This window comes from Microtus oregoni, unplaced genomic scaffold (genome assembly GCF_018167655.1).
Source record: "Microtus oregoni isolate MIOR12 unplaced genomic scaffold, Mior012 000038F_ref0000394, whole genome shotgun sequence".
Taxonomy (NCBI): domain Eukaryota; kingdom Metazoa; phylum Chordata; class Mammalia; order Rodentia; family Cricetidae; genus Microtus; species Microtus oregoni.
Window position 1 is genome coordinate 23,133,731 of NW_024543097.1, and position 16,952 is coordinate 23,150,682.

Sequence of the window (16,952 nt, forward strand, 5' to 3'; positions counted from 1 at the left end):
GAGCATGGACGGGGATGAGATGGACTCAGCACACTGTCTAGGTTGAATAAGGTGAGCATGGACGGGGATGTGATGGACTCAGCACACTGTACAGGTGCCGCTGAATAAAGTGAGCATGGACGGGGATGAGATGGACTCAGCACACTGTCTAGGTTGAATAAGGTGAGCATGGACGGGGATGAGATGGACTCAGCACACTGTCTAGGTGACGTTGAATAAGGTGAGCATGGATGGGGATGAGATGGACTCAGCACACTGTCTAGGTTGAATAAGGTGAGCATGGACGGGGATGAGATGGACTCAGCACACTGTCTAGGTTGAATAAGGTGAGCATGGACGGGGATGAGATGGACTCAGCACACTGTCTAGGTTGAATAAGGTGAGCATGGACAGGGATGAGATGGACTCAGCACACTGTCTAGGTTGAATAAGGTGAGCATGGATGGGGATGAGATGGACTCAGCACACTGTCTAGGTTGAATAAGGTGAGCATGGATGGGGATGTGATGGACTCAGCACACTGTCTAGATTGAATAAGGTGAGCATGGACGGGGATGAGATGGACTCAGCACACTGTCTAGGTGACGTTGAATAAGGTGAGCATGGACGGGGATGAGATGGGCTCAGCACACTGTCTAGGTTGAATAAGGTGAGCATGGACGGGGATGAGATGGATTCAGCACACTGTCTAGGTGCAGACTAAAGAGGGGTTCCTGGGACGACACGGATGGCTGTGGAGGGAGCAGTTGTTGGCGGCTGCTGTCCAGCTTTATCGAAGCCCTCAAGTGTTACTTTTAAAGGAAAGACCAGGTCTTTTGCTGCCAAGCCCTCGGGCCTACTCCCACCCTAGTTAAGCTAGTCCTGCAGGCCAGGTGATTGTGGAAATAGCAAGGACGGTGGGATCCAATTCTAAAGAAGACAAGTGAGGTGAAAGACCTTGTCAATAAGAGTGGCACCGAAAATAGCTGCCTGAGGAAGTTATGGTTTATCAACAGGGGCGATGTAGAGGGCCACAAGTCAGACATTTGACCAAGCAAATCAATTAAGGATGAAGAAGGAAGCACCTCGATACAGTCCAAAGACCTGGCCCACAAGAGGACACTTGTTGTCCACATCAATATGATCAGAAGTCCCCCCACCAACAGAAATTCTGGACCTCTCCTCCATGGCTGGGTACTAGGCAGGTAGGCTGTTCAGGTATCCAACAGGCCTGTGGGTATGACCTATGTTGACGAAGCCTGCCATAGTAGGCCACAAGAGTGGCAGTTTGCAACAGTCCAGCAAAGATTAGCTTGTGCAAGTCCAGGAGGCACACTCATCGCAGCCATCCCAACCCCAATTATCTAACTGGGACTGACTTAAGGAAGTGATCAATACCCTTAGCACATCACTGGAATTGAGTATCACACAGGCACAGATCGCAGCTCAGGAAGGCCAAAGTAGGATGCTAAAACTATGCCGAAATCTTTCACTTTCAATTCCCTACCTCCTCCAGAGCCCATGCTGCCTGCCCTCACCCCCTGGCACCTCCCAGTTGTGCAGCCGACTACTAGGATGCTAATTTGACCTTGGGCTTTGTGAAACAAGACCAATTCATAAATTACTCATGTTTATTTATAAAGTCATTCCTAAAAATATTTCAAGTAATAAATAGTTTTCAACATTTGTCACCAGCTGCCTGCCTGGTGTAAGGCTCCTGACATCAAGAAGGGCGTGAGGGTTCTGCAGAGCCTTTCCTGGCAGGCCTGGGCACCTGGAATCTCCTGGTCTTCGCTGAGGAATGAAGATGTCACTTGGGAGTCCTAGTCCACTACAGCACCCACTGGACTCCGAGATGTCTTCTATCCAGGACAAAGCACCCTACTTTCTTCTCCAGATCCACAGGCAGCCCTAGGCTCACAGCTGGCTGGAGATGTGCCTACATGCTGAGTCAGGGAGCAGCAGTCAGGCTTTCATTACTGCCATGAAGGAGACCTGCAGGGAGAGAAGGTAAGGTTGGGCCCTGCCCTCTGCTCCCCACTGTCCTTCTAAATACCTGAGAATAAGACTCAGTCTCAGCTCCCAAATCCCTGAAAGCTCTGCCTTGTGACTCTTTATGAGGGGGTCACAGCATTTTATATGTCAGATAGAGGCCACTTGCAGCAAGGCTACTGGGAGGAGGATGAGGGAATTAAGATCCCAGACCACCAAGGAGACATAGGTAGGTGAACCAACCTAGGCAAGGGTACTGCATACAAACCTCCTGGAGTAGCTGGCCCAGCATCTCCTGGCTGTGAATGGACTGCCTGTGGAGAGAATGTCAGGTCAGCCCCTAAGGCTGCCCTACACACCTCCCACCAGACCCAGGCCCTATCCCAGGCTTAGACCAGCAAGGAGCCCCAAAGCCCATAGGAGACTCACATGGAAGAAAGCGCTACAGTGCTGAGGACCTGGAGTCCTACCTGTCTATTCTGGTTGCTATGGTCACTGTGAAGGTACCCTCTGTATCTGGCAGGTAGGTGGAGGGCACAACCCTGTAGGTCCCCACTGACAGGAGGCAGAGGCGGCTCACTTCCTGGGCATAGCGATGTGGTACACAGCTTAGCAACGGCTCCTGAAGCAGCAGGGAACATGCACTCTGGTTCTCACCATCCGCGGGAACCTGGGGCAACAGTGCAATCAGCATGAAGGCCTACACAGGATGGCATGATGTGCTCTCCCTCTGAACGGTACCAGCTGAGGGCATAGCACCCAGGGTCAGCTGGAGTAGCTGAAGCTCTCAGTCCTCGAGCTGTTTATTAAACCCCTTTGCCAGGACAAAAGCCATGGAGCCATGCCACATCTGCCAGAGGCCCCGTCAGAGTTCCAGGTGGCCTGACTCAGGACTCCAAGAGTTCAGCTTGTTGTGATGTACTGACACCCTCAACAGAACCTTCTTAATGCAAAGTTCCTTTTCTTTCCTCCCCATGTCACCTGCAATCCAGGCATGCATGCTTCCACTCACTACAACGAATCCTGATGCAGCCCAACACACACTTAGCCAATGCTCACTGGGAAATGAGGCCCCAAAATGAACAAAGCCTCATAGGAGGGAAGCCTCATTATTGCCATCATGGAATCTGTAGCCTATGACCCCGGATCTCTAGCATATTCCCTCTCTCTCCTCCCATTTCTCCAACTCAAACTTTACTAAGTGTGTTCCCTGGTCTGGTTTCAGAGCCAGGGGAACTGCGCCAGACAACCCCAGCAAATATGGACTCTGAACTTCCAAGTGAGTCTTTCTTGAGGCCAGTCAGCTGGACTAACAGGCTCAAATGACAGAATCCAGCCCCTGTGTCACAGCAGCTGGCCTCTCCTGGAACCTGGCTCACCTGAAAGATGTGGAAACCAATGGGGTGAAGCTGGCTGTCACTGAGTCGGCAGTGTTGGTGTAGGGTGATGCGGATATAGCGGGGACCAGAACCCTCAGGAACGGAGAAGGGGAGGCAGGGATTGCAGGGGTAAGAGGCAAAGTTCCTGCTGCCCCCGGCTGTCTGGCCAGCTCTCCAGCAGCCCCGCAGCTGCACAGTCTCCCACTCGCCTGCAGGCAGGGCTGTTCCAGGTGATGAAGCCTTGGTGGCCAGCCTGACAGCACTGATGGGAAGACAAGCACAGAAGGCAATGGCAGCCTTGTCCAGAGGAACCTGCCCAAGTCCTACCCTCACACCGAGTGCACCCCTGCTCCTTGCCAGGCCTCAGCCCAGCTGAAGGAAGCCCAGCTAGCACTGGCTCCTCACCTGAGGGAGATTTTCCCAGTGGAGAAGACTCGCAGCAGGAACTGCCCTGACACATCCTTCAAGAAGGTGCTAGGGACGGCCAGGTAGTAGCCTGGGGAGAGCTCACAGCGCAAGTGGACCTCGCGGTCATAGGCATGGCATGCAGTACCAGCTACCGGGGGTGAAGACAGGACTCTGGGCAAGCTGACCTTCCGCTTCTCTACCTGCATGATCGGACACAGGAGACTCTAAGGAGACTCACATTAATACACTGGGCCTCTGCCTCTCTGCTCCTCACCACTCAGGCAATGAATGCTCCCAGGAGACAGCCCATAATATCCACCTTTTTAAGCCAGGGTTCAAAATACTCAGGGCTTCCCTCAAAGGTGCATAACAGACAAATCTAGTACTATGTTCAAAATGGCCCATGGCCAGTGCAGCCTGGGGAATGCTGGAGAAGGTACTTTCCAGCAACTTTTTTACAGGAGGAAACGACCATGAGGTAGGTCACACTTGTAAAGGAACAATGAACAAAAGGTAGCCACTGAGTAAGCAAGTGGCAGCTCCTCAGTGACCCATTCTAGGAAACAGATACTAGTTCACAGAACCGACCAAACAATGTGTGTCTGAGACCGACAATAAAACAACCCTGCACACGTATAGGTTGTAAGGGAGGAGCCAGGGGAAGGTAGCTAGGCTGGAGTACACAAGGCAAGCAGCAGCCCTAGTATAATGGGAAACTTCCTTCAGGGAAGATGGGATTGTAGTCATCAGGCTAGCCTCCACCTCAGGGGTAGGATGGGCAGGCTTCGAATCAGTTGCATCAGCTGCCTCTGCCAGTACATCAGAGGTGCCTGTGGCCAGAGGACATGGGAAAAGGACAGGTGCTGCTAGGGACCCAGGCCTCCAATATGGCTGCCTGCCTTTCCATCATGAGGCCAGTAGATGGAGTTACCTTCCAGATGTGCAGGCCCACAGCCTGGTAGTCCTTGCCGGGGAGAGTCACTGGCGCACGACCGGCACCCACCAGTGCCCGGGTCTGGCCCTTGAAGCACCTCCGGGGTCTCTGAAGGACAGCCACACACACTTCACTGGGTTCCAAAAGCCGTAACCAGAACTTGGGGTTGCAGGGAAAGCAACTGTTGTTCCGGCAGCCTCCAGCTGACTGCCCTATGACCCAGGCGCCAGGCAGTGCCCGTGTGTGACACAGCACCTTCTCTAGTGGGAGAGCACACGAGTCAGCTGTGACAGGACCTTGCTGGCTAGGCTACATCCACAGGCCAAGGCAAGCACAAACGTGGCAGGCAGCCCACCCTCTAAGGATCCCATCTGTTCCCCTTCTCCAGGTCCTCAGTCCATGAGGCAGAAAGGGCTGTACCCAGTCGCTGGTGTGCCAGCCTGTGAGGGTCCTACCTGTGTAGAGACTCTGTAGGTGGCCAGCCTCTGTAACGGGGTAGCCAACAGTGACCTCGTCAAATTCCCTGAGGAACTCCTCTTCCTCCACCCAGAATTCTCCTTCCTGGAGTTGTGCCAGCATCTCAGAAGCCTCAGCTGGCTCTACCTGGTTCCACCCTTCACCCCTGCAGAAAATCTCATTTCAGTACAGTTCAAGGTGGAACATCAACAGACAAACAGGGAAGTGGGACCCTGGGGGGTGGAGAGTCCCAAGTTCCTGCCAAACCCTGGATAGCCAGCTGCACAGGACTCCCTTGCTAGAAGTGATCTATAGAAAGTGCCTTCTCTGTGCTGACTGTCCATCAGAACCCCTCTTTCCCGGGGGGACCCCACGTCTGGGAACTTGCCTTCTTAAGGCCCTCACACCTGAGTCCAGCCTCTCTGGTCTCTGAAGGAGCTGTCACTTGAGTAGAGTGCTACCCTGCTTAGCAGCAGCACCAGACCCAGCCTGGGCGCAGAGGGGAGTTGGGATCCAAGAGCCTTAGACCTCTCAGGCCTCAAGGGGATTCTGGCTTAGTTGGGTCTTAAAACTGAGCTGAGGACTTTATCTGAGGGCCACCCTCAAAGCCATACTCACCAAAACCCCAGGCCAGGCATTCACTATCCTATGGGTACCCAAGATAAAGCATCATAAAATAAACAAACAAACAAACTGTAGGACCCCAGTCTTCCAAGACCTAGACAAAGCAAGGGGGTGCAGACAGGTGCTGGGTAAGCTCTGCCATAAGAAAGCAAGCACTGCTGGGCGGTGGTGGCACACGCCTTTAATCCTAGCACTCGGGAGGCAGAGGCAGGCGGATCTCTGTGAGTTCGAGGCCAGCCTGGTCTACAAGAGCTAGTTCCAGGACAGGAACCAAAAAAGCTACGGAGAAACCCTGTCTCGAAAATAAAAAAAAAAAAAAAAAAAAAGAAAGAAAGAAAGCACTATCCTGGCAGCTGGATATGAGCACAAACCAGGCCAGATGGGCACTGCGGCATAACTGCCCTCAGAGCATCAACCCCTCCTCACACATGCAGCCCCCACCTGGTACTCACCCCTCTCTCCAGAGGCCCTGCCAACAACGTCGGCCCCAAGGGTTGTGAATTCGCAACAGGAGGATATCCTGGCCAGTCCGACTCCATAGCTCCCGCAGATCTGAGATGATGAAGGCATGGAACTCCCCGAGCTCCCTGGCACCTGTGGGACCAGGTCAGTCATGTGCAGGGCTAGCATTACCAGGCCCCAAACTGGATAGGACAAATAGATCCTTGCTTTCTTGCCTGTGGGAGATGGTCTCCACAGAGTTAAGGAGCTCTGTTCCTAAACACAGGCCAGCTACGTGCTGTGTTCACTGGCATTCTGTGCCAGGAAAGGCCAACAGCTGGGCCCTGGCTCACTGCCACCAAGGACTGTTGCTTCACACAATACTCCTTCCACTGGGTCTCAATTTTCACCACGTGTGCCAGTGCAGAGCCAGCTATCAAGTATGAAACCATTATTGTCACCGACATACCTAAGATAATCAATGGCTAAAAGAAGCCTCCCCTAGGCAAAGCCAGATGGAGAAGGAACACGTGAACCAGAAGTCAACATTGAGGACTTGAGGCCAAAAGGAATTCTACCTGGCCAGAGACCACAAAACAAAGGGCCCTTATGTGAAAGATAAGAAGTGCTATTCCAGGGAGGGTGGCAGCCAGAGAAGGCAGGAGGACTGTGACCATAGCTCTACTCCCAAAGGCTCTGCAGCTATCATTCTTGGTGTCCCTCTCAACCCCAGCCCTTCAGGCTTCAGGAGCCCCAGCAGCTCTTTGCCAGGGAAAGGGGTTCCCCAAAACCAGAAGTGTCAAGAATCAGCCATCCCACTCAGAGTCACCCAGCATCAACAGTTCCAAGGAGCTGATGGTCAAGGAGGGAGGTTTAGGGAGCCAGCGTGAGCCACAGTGAACACACACCCTGCTGAGGGGATCCCAGCCTTGCCAACTCTTCCCTGTTGGACTGGCCAGGGTGATTACCAACAAGTTTTGGGTTATTTTGATAGTCATACTTAATTATTTATTTGTGTATACATGTGTGTATGTGAGGGGGTATGTGCATATACACATGTGTACAGGTCAAAGATAGCCTTGGCATTGTTCCTCAGGAGCTGCCCACCTTATTTTTTGAGACAGAGTCTCTCACTGGGACCTGGAGCTCACGGACTCAACTAGGCTGGATGGACACCAAGCCCCAGGCATCCTCCTGTCTCCACCTCCTCAGAGTTGGAATTCTAAGTATCCATCGGCATGCCTGGCCTTTGACCTGGGTGCTGAATATCCAACTGCAGTCCTCAGGCCGTGCAGCAAGCACCTGACTAACTGAGCTATCTCCTAGCACCTGAGGTCCCGATTCTTAAACCAGTTATAGAAAATGCTCTGAAATGTGAATAGTAAATTATAAAGGTGTTCACTATAGTATTATTATTATCAGAAAATCTAGTCGGGCAATATACTGCCAGCGGTCTCAACATTTGTGCATCAGAGGCAGGAGACCTACTTTAGTTCTAAGCAAGCATGATTCCCCCAAAAACAAAACAACAACAACAACAACAAAACAAAAAAGGATCTGAACTATCCAACGTTGCTGGAAGGATCAAGAAAATCACAGCAAGCCCAGCAATGGAGGAAGATACTCCAAAGTTTCCATAATAACATAGAAAGTGGTATACGACAAAAAAAAAAAAAAAAAAAAAAGACAAGGTTGTATACACAGGAGAAAACTCAAAAAGGGTACTAAAGAGTTGCAAGGGGCTTACAGTAGTTTTATTTGGGTGACCTTTTCTTTCTTCTTATTTTTCTATACAAACTTTCCTTCATGAACCTAAATATGTAAGTACGATAGAAAATGGCTTTGGACTTTGGTTGGCTGGTCACCAGCTGGTCAGGGAGGATGGCGTGGTCAGCTTAGACACTGTTCCTGCTACTGCGCCTAAGCTGTCTAGGAGCAACAGGGGATATAAATTAGCTCCTGCCTTGCTCTAGATGAAAGAACTTCTCTAGACGGTCACCTCTCTCTAAAGGAGGGACAATAGACACACACAAACCCAAGACAGCCCTCTTGGGGACAGACTTCCTTCTCTATAACAAGCTCATGGTGAAAAAAGTTGTGGCCACAGGCTGTACCTGCTCTGGGGCTGAGTACAGAGCAGCTGATCAGACACTGGTCCTTCAGGCGGAGCAGCTGCCGACAAGTCCTTTGCTCTCGGCCACTGGGTCTGTCCTGCTGGCCACTGGCTCCCACTATGTCTTTCAGGCTCCACCTTTCTGCCAGGCTTCCAGTGAGATCCACCAGGGCATCTGCCACCTGCCCTGCCCACAGGTGCTCATAGGATCCATGGACCCTGGAAATCACAAGCATAGGAGGTATATAATATAAGCCTTTCTACTGGGGGCTTCCTGCTGCTTCTATTCCCACAATCCATCACATCTCCAAAGCACCTTCCAGCCACCCTTTCACTGCACCTGGATTGCTCCTCTGCTTCGTATCACATCTTCACTCATCTATTAATGTCAAATCTGCTATGGCCCTACTGTTCTCTGCCCAGGTTCAGACCCATTCTTCTCTAGTGTGAGCAGCAAAGGACAAGACAAGGGGCCATAGAGGCTCCATCTCTGAAGCTCAAACTCCACTGCCCCAATATCGATATTCTGCTAGCCCTGAGTACCTCTGCTCAGACACCTGCCCATTAGCCAGCCTCCATCAGACACCTGCCCATTAGCCAGCCTCCCTCAGACACCTGCCCATTAGCCAGCCTCCCTCAGACACCTGCCCATTAGCCAGCCTCCCTCAGACACCTGCCCATTAGCCAGCCTCCCTCAGAAGCCTAACACTATGTAGGAGGGACAGCTTTTAACTGGGGACTGCAGTGAGAGCAGGACTGTGATAAGCAAGTGTTGCTCCACACCAGGCTCCTGACTCCCCTAAAACTGGCAACGAACCACTTGTCCTGAATGTTCAGAAACATACATGGAGGCATCTTTGTGCTGGGACTGAGGAATGAGGAGGACCTCTCAGCAGAGTGCTGGGAAATATGGGAAGAGTGAGCAGGGAGGGGAAACCATAGTCCAAAAAGCAGAGTGTCCATGCCAAGACCCACAGGACTGGCTGCCAGACCCTGAGGACTGCATAGTGCTCTGTAGCCCAGGGAAGAGGAGATGGGCCTCTGGGGACAGTCTAACTACTGATGCCACCCAGCCTGGCTGGCCCTGCCACTTCTATACCATACGTACTTAGCATATGCCTTTTCCAGTAAGGGAAGCCAGAAAACATCCTCTCTCTGGCACCGGGAGAAGCAGAGTCTCCCAGCAAGGCAAGGCAGACGGTCATCTATGGTCACCTCCTCCCAGTGTCCAAACTGCCAAATTCGACAGGTGAAGAAACCGCGATACTTCTGGTCAGACCAGCTTGGCTGTCCCGGAGGGAAAACCTAACGTGCACAAGGAGAGGCCAAACACACAGTATGAGATCAGCTTTGGTGAGCTCCTGAGCATCCCAACAGAAGCACTGCAGACATCTGATGGGCCAGTTGAGGGACCACCATCACCTGTGCTCCTCAGCACCCCAATGGAACACTGCAGAACCTGATAGGCCAGCTGAGGGACCACTAAACACCTGTGCTCCTCAGCACCCCAACGAAGCACTGCAGACACCTGACGGGCCAGCTGAGGGACCACCAAACACCTGTGTTCCTCAGCATCCCAACAGAAGCACTGCAGACATCTGATGGGCCAGCTGAGGGACCACCATCACCTGTGCTCCTCAGCACCCCAATAGAACACTGCAGAACCTGACGGGCCAGCTGAGGGACCACCAACACCTGTGCTCCTCAGCATCCCAACAATGTGGCCTCACAGAAGCACTGCAGACACCTCAGAGATGAGGATCATTGTGCACCTCAGTATCCTAAGAGTGGCTTCAACAGAAGCCCTACATGAGCACCCACTCAGAGTAAAGGGCTCGGCTCTGTTGGTTGCCAGGTCTATATGGCCATGTCACAACAAACTCAACCAGTGAACACAAAATCCAGATTTTCACATAAATAACTCAAGTCCCCAAAGCTTACAGCTAACCACGTTTACTGCCCCAAATAAGCACTTGACCTGAATTCAAAGCTTTGGCTGGCAGTAACTCAATCTTTTTTTTTTTTTTTTTTTTTTGAGACAAGGTTTCTCTGTGTAGCCCTGCTATCCTGGAACTTGCTCTGTACACCAGGCTGGTTTTAAACTCAAGAAACCCACCTGCCTCTGCCTCCTGAGTGCTGGGGTTAAAAGTATGCACCACCACACCCCGATTCTGTAACCCAGTTCTCAACAGACCTGGCTGTAACAGGTAGCCATAAGCCTAGCAGCCCTTCCTGCTTCTCAAAGCCATGTGCCCCAAACTGGCCAGTCACTGGCTAGGCAAAAGCAGGCTCTGCACCTAGGGAGACTTAGTGTGGTGCTGGCTCCAACACTCAGGAGCAGAGGAAATACGGTAACAAAGGCATCAGCATCCTTTCACAGGAAAGTTAGATGTCAGTAAGGCTTTGAGAAGAGTTAACAACAGTGATGAGCTTAGCCCAGGACACAAGAGAAGCCATAAACGGGTTACTTACCTCAATACTGTTGCCTTAACTGAAAACCCTGAACAATGAGCCAACCTAAAGCAGGCAGCTCTGTAAGGAAGAAAACCCACAATGCCTTTCTTATGGAGTCTGCCAGTATCAGAAGACAACTCCAATGACCTTTTCCCTATTGGTATTTAAAGCCTACATATGAAAAAATAAAGAAATCAATCCAGTAAAGAAAATAAATTCCAAACCAGAGACACAGATACTTCTGCTGACCTTGTTTCACCTGCCAGCTTGGCCTGTTTTTGTGTCCTGAATGTGTGGGTGATTCCAGACTGGTGAACAGGACACACTTGGGTCACCGTCTTGGTGCCCTAACCTTCCCTCCACCCATGCTGCGCAGTCACAAATGTGCTGCAGCAAGCCCTGCTATTGGAAGAACTTCCTGTCCTGTGCAGGCAGAAGGACTCAAGTTGGGAGAAGCCTAAGGTGGCCCATACCTGGTCCAGGAGGTGTTGACTCTTCTGTAGGGCAGCACAGGCACACAGGAACCAGCAATCCCCCAACAGCCCTTGCTTCACCTGTCCTTCCCATGGGTTATCTGGAAACAGCTGAGGTGTGGCACAGATTTCCTGAAAGCAAGGCATCCAGTTAGCTCGCCTGCGGCTACTCTTTCTTTAAGCTAAGAGTAGAACACGTGAATCCAGGGCAAGCTATGGAGGCGCTTTCTGATTATCTAAGCTTCTGGCCCAAAAGGGAAGGGGAAGCTACCCTCCGTCACCCCTACCCTCTAGTACCTCCTTGGCTACAATTCTCCTACAAATATCTCTACATACTTTCCTTATCTGCAAGACCTCAATTCTGGATGACCCTTTTTGAAACAGCTAAGTTTAGAAACTAGCTCTACTTCATAAATTCATGGTGACAAATATCAAACGGGTGCTCTACACTGCTAGAAAGTCTACTGTGTTAAAGTCTACAAAGGAAATTTCCCACATCCACAGACAATTGCATATCTTCCCTTTTGTCTCTCAAAACATCCTCATCCCCTTTGCCCACACACCTGAGCTACCAACCTGTCCTCCTACTTCCCAGAAGCCACTGGGCATCCACCCTCTGCTACCTTGGAGCTGGACTTGTACTGCTATACCCTCTCCTTCTGTATGTTCAGGCATTCCACTCCTGGGGCAGACCACACCAGCATGCTAACAGGACAGAATTAATATCTAGCAGCACTGAATTCCCTTTCTAGGCTCCCTTCAATGACAGCTTCTGAGAGAAACTGCCAACCCTTTTGTCCTTGCCCTTCACTCTCATCAAAGTCTGCTCTTGCTCCTCAGTCAATCATGTCCCCAAACTGCCTCAATTTCACCTTTGTGATGTCAAATTTAATGGCCATGTCCTATCATTTAGTAATTTTCAGAACAGCTGGCTGGCCCCCGACTCTCAAGCGCATGGAAGCTCCCATCAGCTTCTATGATGTCTGTCACATGCACCTCTGGTAGTCTCCCTCACCGCCTGCGGCATCTCACCTGTTGCTGACTACCTGCTAGGGTGCTCACTTGCACACTTATACACGAAGACTTAAGACTAAGTCTCAAGACCCTTGCTCTACCCCTATGCCAGGTACTGAGTGGCTCTCCCAAGCTGGACCACAAACCATCTATCCCATCTATCATACCCTTCTTGATCTTCTGCCCCATCTACCTGACACCTCCACCTGAACAAGGGAGGCCAATCTGGCTGCTGAGGACCACCACCCACCTATCATTCTGGTCAGGAATCAAGAAGTCATTCTTGTTTTCATCTATCTATACAAATTATGCCTGTTTGCTTGTGACACAGTATGAGTATGGAGGCCAGAGGCCAACTTATTGGAGTGGGTTCTCTTCTTCCCATCATGTGGGCTCAGGGATCAAACCTAGCTCATTAGTCTTGGCAGTAAATGACTATCGGCTGAGCTGTTTCATGGCCCAAGAACCCACTCTTGATTTCTACTTTGACATTTACTTAAGCAGGCGCTCCTTCCAAAGCATTCTCAGAGCTGCCTACTGCAAAGCCCCCTCCACCCAGCTGTCAGGCCAATCTGAACACTGAGATCAACTTCCAGCACTACTAAAAGGGCAGCCTGCGTTCTAGCACTGATGACCATCTCCCTCCCAGGAGTGAGCTTCTTTCTTAATGTTCTTTTTCTGTCTTGTTTACTACTGTTGGTACAATCATAAAGAGGGATACACTCACATGGCTACACTATAAAAAACAGAAAGATATTATCCCTGTGTCCTAGCCACTAAAGAGCAAGTTTCTTAAAACATTCCAGCACACTTACTCCTTAACTGAAAACCCTTCACAGGTCTCTCATGGCACTGGAAATTCATATATTAGTTTGTACTTGATGTGCACGAGTGTTTTGCTTGACTCTATCATTTATTGCTTTCAGAGGCCAGAGGAGACTGTTGGATTCCTCGGGACTGGACTTACAAATGGTTATGAGCCAACACGTAAAACCCATTTTTTATGTTATTAAAAACAACAACAACAACAACAACAAATCTAAAACCTGAAACTCTCAGCGTGCCCCCCCCCAAAAAAAAACAGGATGCTTATCAACATCATTGAGTCAGGCAGTACAGCCTATAGAAGGGATGGCATCCATCCAGTTGTCATGGATACAGTAGCACTATATCCATGTGGGCCAGACTGTTCTCTGGGCAGTCTTGTTTAGCAAATAAGCCACATCTAAAAACACCAACTAAAACCACGAGGCCTGGGCATCCATTTTAGCTGCACGAAGTCCCAAAAAACATCTACCACAGTTCTCTGAGGTCATGAGAGGGCGACACTGCTGTGAGGTGCAGATCCGTGTGGACACAGTAAGTGACCAACACTGATGAAGGCTGGGGAGAATCAGGAAAGTGGGGCTGTGCCTGCTACAATGACCAGGTGTTCTGCCAGTTCTTATGCAGCTCCACCTTCAGCTTCTGGATCAATCAAATGATTTGCTCCTGAAAGTTAAATTGTGCAGTTGAATACATCTGCAATAAATTGATCAGTCGATCCAGCATCTGCTGGCTGGGGACTAGAACTTTCATATCTATTTATAATACATAGTTCTACCTGCCTGTACCATTTAAGGGAGTAATGAGAAGAACAGCAGCCCCTTAGATTTTCCCAGTGTAGTTAAACACAACCATGCCCCTGTTCTGTGCCACCTCTTGGTGTTCATACCCCAACGCCAGGAGCTACTAAAAGAAATGTAAGCAAAGTACAAAGCCAAGAAAGATCTGTCGGGGCTGGAGAGGTGGCTCAGCGGTTAAGAGAACTGGTTGCTCTTCCCAGAGGACCTGGGTTCAATTCCCAGAATCCGCATGGCAGCTCACAACTGTCTGTAACTGCAGTTCCAGTTCCGACGTCCTCACACAGACATGAATACAGGTAAAATACCAATGCACACTTTAAAAAGGAAGAAGGATTTGTTAAAGTATGTAGGTGGTGGGATCTGGAATTACTGCTTCTAATATTCATATTAAAACAACTCCCTTATTACCTGACTTTGGGTCGTACTATATTTTGGTACAAATACTCCAAAACAAAATCTAAAAGACAAACCATCAGACTGCTTCCAACCTCCTGAATTGGAGCTACCTCATCTCAACCCTCAGGGTCTGCTAGCACATCCTTCTGAGTGGGCTTGAGGAACTACCAGAGCAGGCAGCGGCGGGTCCTGCTAACCCCAGAGCCCCACCTCTGCGGGAAACTTATATGCAACACCCGCCCAGGCGAGAAAACCGGATGCACCTGGGGCCGTCTCCAAGTGATGTCCTCCCGAAACTGGGCCAGAGGTGTGGACAAGTTGAAAAAGAGCGAGGAGTCCGAGGCGGGGAATGCGGCGTCCCGGAAGAGCTCCCGCGCCGGCGTCTCGGCCCGCACCGCCCGCATCTTCGGCGCCCTGGGCTCCCATCTGCTGCCTGTGGACTCGGTCGTCGCCCGGGAGCGTGTGTGCGTGACCGTCGCTGCAAACTTGGTCAGCTTAGCCCGCGAGACCCACTAGTGCTGACCCGCCCGGCACCACAGGCTCCGTTGTCCAGGTAACCCAACTGCAGCCAACCAGGCGCCCTGCTCAGGTCATGTGACACAGCTGCCTAATCGCGCACGCGCTGCGCCTCAGCTCCAAGTCCAGGGGGGCGGGACTCGCAGGGTCTGCTCTCGCGTTAGCTCTGTCTTTCTGCTTCTTTCGCGGCGGCGCTACTCTGATAGAGCTTTATGTCTTATTCTCGAGACGGCGCAGCTGCAGTCGCTTGAACTCGAGGCCTAGGAGACCACAGGAAACTGAAAAGACGCTTTGGTTCAGGGCGCTTTGCCAGCTACCTACCCCAGCACGCAGCGCGATCCCAGCGTACTACACTGATCACAGGAGCCGCCCACTTCCCAGCGTGCGTTGCTCTTTCCGGTGTCAGGCGGGAACTTGGCAAACCGCAGGTTTCCTTCCTGGGTTCTGAAAGAACCCGTGAGGACCTGGCTCGGGAAGGCCCATTGTTCCTCCTCCGGGGCCGACCTGGTGTTTGTGCCGTGGTGGTTGTGTTCTGGGGAGACAGGGGTGTCACCGGGGTTGAGACTGGCCCAGCTTGAGTGTTTGTCTCAAAACAGTTGGGTGTCGGACGCTTTGGATCCTAGAGAGGGCCGTGGGATGCAGATGGAACTTTCTTTGAGCCCCTGAATGGCCCGGCATATGGTTTGGTTGGCGACCACCTGGACCTGCGGCTCCATTCCGACAGTTTCTCGGTGCGGAGGGGATACGAGGACAGTGACCTATTATCCTGCTCGAGAATCCACTCTCTTGCAGGGGCAGGCTCTTTCAGTTCCTAGGAAGGACCTGCCAGAGGCTGTTCACTGTTGCTTCTCCAAGTGTGCTTCGTCTTCATGCAGGGTTAAGGGAGGAGAAGGAGCCTCACCTTGTGACAGCTGCCTGCCACCTATTAGGGCTGCCCTGATTTTTGCCCCCTCGGGGCCACTTTTGCTCGGCTATTATTTGTCTTTCTGATTACCTTTTATCCAATGCTGAGCCCTTCTTTCTGCCTACTCTGGTTTTTCAAGGGAGTAGTCTGACTTTTTCAGGAGAGCCTCTACTGAGCCGCTATACGGTCCACTGTTGAGTGGTAACAGCTGAACACTTCTGCTGGTCATTGCATTTCCATGGAGATACCAGGATGAGAAAACAGGGTCAGCTTGCAGATTACCCAGGTTAGGTTGAGGGTAGTGGTGGGGAACAAGAGGCGACTGAGTCTTGGAGAGGGGACAGTTAAGGTGTCCTCAGTGAAGGGACTGCCAGAGAAGACAGGGAGTAATGAGCCAAGGGTATAGTCTTTGACAGGCTGCCATGTTTACTGGGGACTTACCATACAGCTTCTTTCCTCTTCGAATAACCCCGGTTTCAGTTTGTTTTCTGAAGTTAAGTCATCTATGGAGTCTAACCTCTTCCTGGCTCTGAGGTCATACATTCAGAAAGGAGGGTGTGCCCAGCTCTAGGTAGACAGTAGTTTGGGATAGATGGCGTCAAAGATAAAGTGCTTGTTTCAGAAGCATGAGAGCCTGAGTTCCATCTCTAGGACCCGCAGAGAAAGCTGATCACAATTGCATGTTCTTGTGATCGCAGTGCTGAAGAGACATGGATTGGGAACCCTGTGCTCAATCTAGCTCAGCCTAGCCTAATCCAGCAAAGCTCAAGTCCCAGATAGAGATTAGGTCTTAACCTAGACCCTAAGAATCTCCTCTCACTGCCCACCCGTGGAGCCCAGGGCCAGTCATTTGCTTGGCACCCCGTTTCTCAACCCTGAAAACTGCCTCATGGGTACTCTGATGAAGCCGTAGATAAGAAAGCAGCCAGGCACACACACATGTAGCCTGCTGTCTGCCGAGGTCTTCCCTAGTGCGATGTGTAGAAGATACAAAGATGGGTATCCCATGCCAGCCTCCAAGTGCCAACGTGTGCAGCTGGAGTGCTTCCAGCTGCTGAGACAGCTTGTAATCACATGGCGACATGCCAGAGACAAAGACCAGGGTACTGAGAACCTGGTGCAGACAGTGATACTGCCAAGTGCTCTGGCTGGTGACATAAAGTCACCTCAGTTTGGAGCTCACTGAGCATGTGGTTACTTCAGACGTAACTTCTGTTGAAAACTTTGTGGTCTTTGTGGCAAGA

General features: G+C 51.1%; 1 protein-coding gene across 1 annotated transcript; it reads right to left on the reverse strand.

The window, feature by feature from the left end:
- Positions 1-1,596: 1,596 nt before the first annotated feature.
- On the reverse strand, positions 1,597-14,827 carry LOC121433437 (calpain-10). Its single transcript, XM_041631852.1, has 12 exons — positions 14,552-14,827; positions 11,254-11,385; positions 9,435-9,631; positions 8,328-8,545; positions 6,225-6,366; positions 5,148-5,314; positions 4,690-4,952; positions 3,756-3,958; positions 3,351-3,612; positions 2,442-2,641; positions 2,240-2,285; positions 1,597-1,974 (listed from the first exon to the last, which is right to left on the reverse strand). Exons 1-12 carry the CDS (start codon positions 14,690-14,692, stop codon positions 1,945-1,947), a joined length of 2,001 nt encoding a protein of 666 aa, XP_041487786.1. The 5' UTR covers positions 14,693-14,827; the 3' UTR covers positions 1,597-1,944.
- Between the last annotated feature and the right edge of the window lie 2,125 nt (positions 14,828-16,952).

Excerpts from the sequence above, each read along its gene's own strand:
- LOC121433437 (XM_041631852.1), bottom strand. The coding sequence starts at position 14,692 with ATGCGGGCGGTGCGGGCCGAGACGCCGGCGCGGGAGCTCTTCCGGGAC. Across the intron at positions 9,632-11,253 it reads GTCAACACCTCCTGGACCAG|GTTTTCCCTCCGGGACAGCC; the intron begins GTATGGGCCACC and ends TGTGCACGTTAG. Across the intron at positions 8,546-9,434 it reads CTGGAAAAGGCATATGCTAA|GGTCCATGGATCCTATGAGC; the intron begins GTACGTATGGTA and ends TGTGATTTCCAG.